General features: G+C 36.5%; 1 protein-coding gene across 1 annotated transcript in view; it reads left to right on the forward strand.

Moving 5' to 3' along the window:
* Positions 1-2,825, forward strand: part of LOC106874952 (cholinesterase) — a 20,412-nt gene that overhangs the window by 11,761 nt on the left and 5,826 nt on the right. Inside the window, exon 5 of the mRNA XM_014922878.2 lies at positions 792-912. Within this exon, the coding sequence (XP_014778364.2) occupies positions 792-912 (121 nt within the window). The remainder of the gene's footprint in view (positions 1-791; positions 913-2,825) is intronic.

The raw sequence follows: 2,825 nt of genomic DNA on the forward strand, positions 1-2,825 counted from the left end.
CGGTTTCGATTCCCAGACCGGGCGTTGTGAGTGTTTATTGAGCGAAAACACCTAAAGCTCCACGAGGCTCCGGCAGGGGATGGTGGCGAACTCCGCTGTACTCTTTCACCACAACTTTCTCTCATTCTTTCTTCCTGTTTCTGTTGTACCTGTACTTCAAAGAGCCAGCCTTGTCACACTCTGTGTCACGCTGAATCTCCCCGAGAATTATGTTAAAGGTACACGTCTCTGTGGAGTGCTCAGCTACTTGCACGTTAATTTCACGAGCAAGCTGTTCCGTTGATCGGATCAACTGGAACGCTCGTCGTCGTAAGCGACGGAGTGCCAACAACAGCTGAAATATCTCGTCTGCGCACACCACAACTACAAATGTTAACAGCAATAGTTCGCTAACTGAACTCGTTCATTCTCGTCGTTGTCAGTTTGTTGTCTGTTCATCCGTTTAGCATCAAGTGGATATTCAACACTTATTCGATCAGTTCATTTGCCGAAATAGTACACTCCCGCCATACAGCATCCTATGATTTCAACGTACCCTAACTCGTGTGCATAGCACGGGCCCTGAAAAGAGCTCCAATCCGGGTCATAGAAGACCTGGGATCTCGTAAAGCAGGCTCCTACTACTGGATCCCGTTTAAAGTCATTCCAAAAGGAGACAACTGAGGGAAATGAGGCAATTTATCTATTAAGAATAATCCCTAACTAATAAACGCAAGTGTTTTTGTTTTTTTCATTTCTAATTAATGAAAATGATTAACTATTGATATTATCGTCTATTGTTTCTCTTCAAGTTGATGGGAGATTATTATATAACTGCTCCAACGCAAGTAAATGCTGATACACTCCAAGCCAGAAACATCACAGTTTACTTTTACCATTTCTCGTATATGTCGGAACTCAGCCATTTCAGTTGTAAGTAAAAGATGGAAGTATTTTCCTAAATTTTCTCGTATATTTTTCCCCTTCTAGGAGCAAAGCTAGACATAATAAGATGTAACCATAAGCGGTTGCATGTAAAAGTTGTATTTAAGAAGCTCATTTCGCAACTACGGACTTCTAGATTCGATCTCACAATGCAGCAACTTGGACAGGAATCTTATACCAAGATCTTATCGGTGGAAGTCAGTAAACGAAAACACTACTGAACTTCCTGTTGTGTATATAACAACATTTTGTTGGTGTAATTCAAATCATTTGTTAGAAATGCTTGAAAATGTCCAAAAGCTGAAAGTAAAATTATTTTGAGGAACATTTTTACTCGCTCCAATCAAAAGATTTCATTTTCCTTCTTTGATTTTTGCTGCTAATGTCTATTTATTATTCAACAGGCATCGTCTGTTTCCTTTAGTTGTTTTATTTTATTTTGTTTTTTAATGATTTTTTTTCCCATTTAGTACTTAAAAGTATAAGACAGATTAAGCGATTTCTTTCATTACTTTATGTTGCGTGGAAAAAGAAATTAAGAATTCATTACCTTGAAACTATATATATATATATATATATATATATATATATATATATATATATATAATAGAAATATGTTACAAAAACAAAAACAAAATAGAAAATACACGTGGATATTTACAAGATTGTAAACTCGGCGCCGTATAAAAAAAAACATTCGCACTGAAAGCATATAGAAAGTTTGTTTACATAAAAACAAACACGAACTATTATAGTTCTTAAATTTGACAGACATGGGGAGGTTGATTCGCTAGTGTAAAGGTAACACAGTCGCGTTAACAAAGGGATGTAGGTTCGGCACTCCAACCGGATAGCAAAGCCTTTTTTTTTTCTGTCGAGGGCTTTTTTTCTGTCGAGGGTTTGTAGAACCACATTTCTCTGCCGAAAATAAGTTATACGAACACCGTGCTCTAGCAGATACTTCTCCTTCAGACTTGATGCCAACAGTTTTGCTTTGTCTTTTGAGAGGGATAGGTCTCTGACAAGGTCATTCAGTTCAACTTGGGAAAATTTCTGAGGTTCAAAGCTATCGTCATCAGCCACGTAATCTTCCTCAGCAGCACTATCGTGACAGTCAGCATCATCATCTGATGTTTCAATACCATCTTCTGGTGGAACTGGAATTGGCAGACTTCCATTGTGAGACACAGGTTTCATTGCAGAATCCAAATTGGAATACACAATTTTGTGTTTATTCTTCATAGGAAATCCTCTGACATTTACTTTGCATAAATAGCAATCATTAAAATGGTCTTTTGGCCCCCTCCATATCACTGGAATGGTTTTCAAAAGGCATGGACTTCTTATTATTATTGAACCAGTCACGTAAGCCATTTGAGCAACCTGAGCAGATAAGATGTGATGCCCATAACTTGTCCTGATCTCCAAGAGGACAAGTATAGCTTATGAATCTTCTTGATCTCTGGTGTTATTGTACGTTTTTGAGCTTTCACAATAAATTGTCCACAGACATAACAAAACATATCAGGACGATTTCTACACTGTCTTGACATTGCTAACACTATAAAACTGCAGACCAATAATGACAGGACAATTTGTTGAAATACCTATTTCATCAGACAAAACTTGATTGCTTAATTTAAGATGATGAAATATTGCATCTGAACTATGCAGCAATGAATAATGTAGTTTATTTTAAAGGCATGTTTCCATGATGTAAATGAAATACATGCATACACATCATTAATCGGAATTTCTATATAATTCATGAGCTAAAACCCAAAAACTTTCTCATATTGGAAACTGTACGTGATGTCAAAAAACTAATTATATATTTGAAATCAGCATTAAAAACTACACTAAGTACACTACTAGTTGACCAATGCTATATATATATATAT

Source organism: Octopus bimaculoides, chromosome 8 (genome assembly GCF_001194135.2).
Source record: "Octopus bimaculoides isolate UCB-OBI-ISO-001 chromosome 8, ASM119413v2, whole genome shotgun sequence".
NCBI classification, from domain to species: domain Eukaryota; kingdom Metazoa; phylum Mollusca; class Cephalopoda; order Octopoda; family Octopodidae; genus Octopus; species Octopus bimaculoides.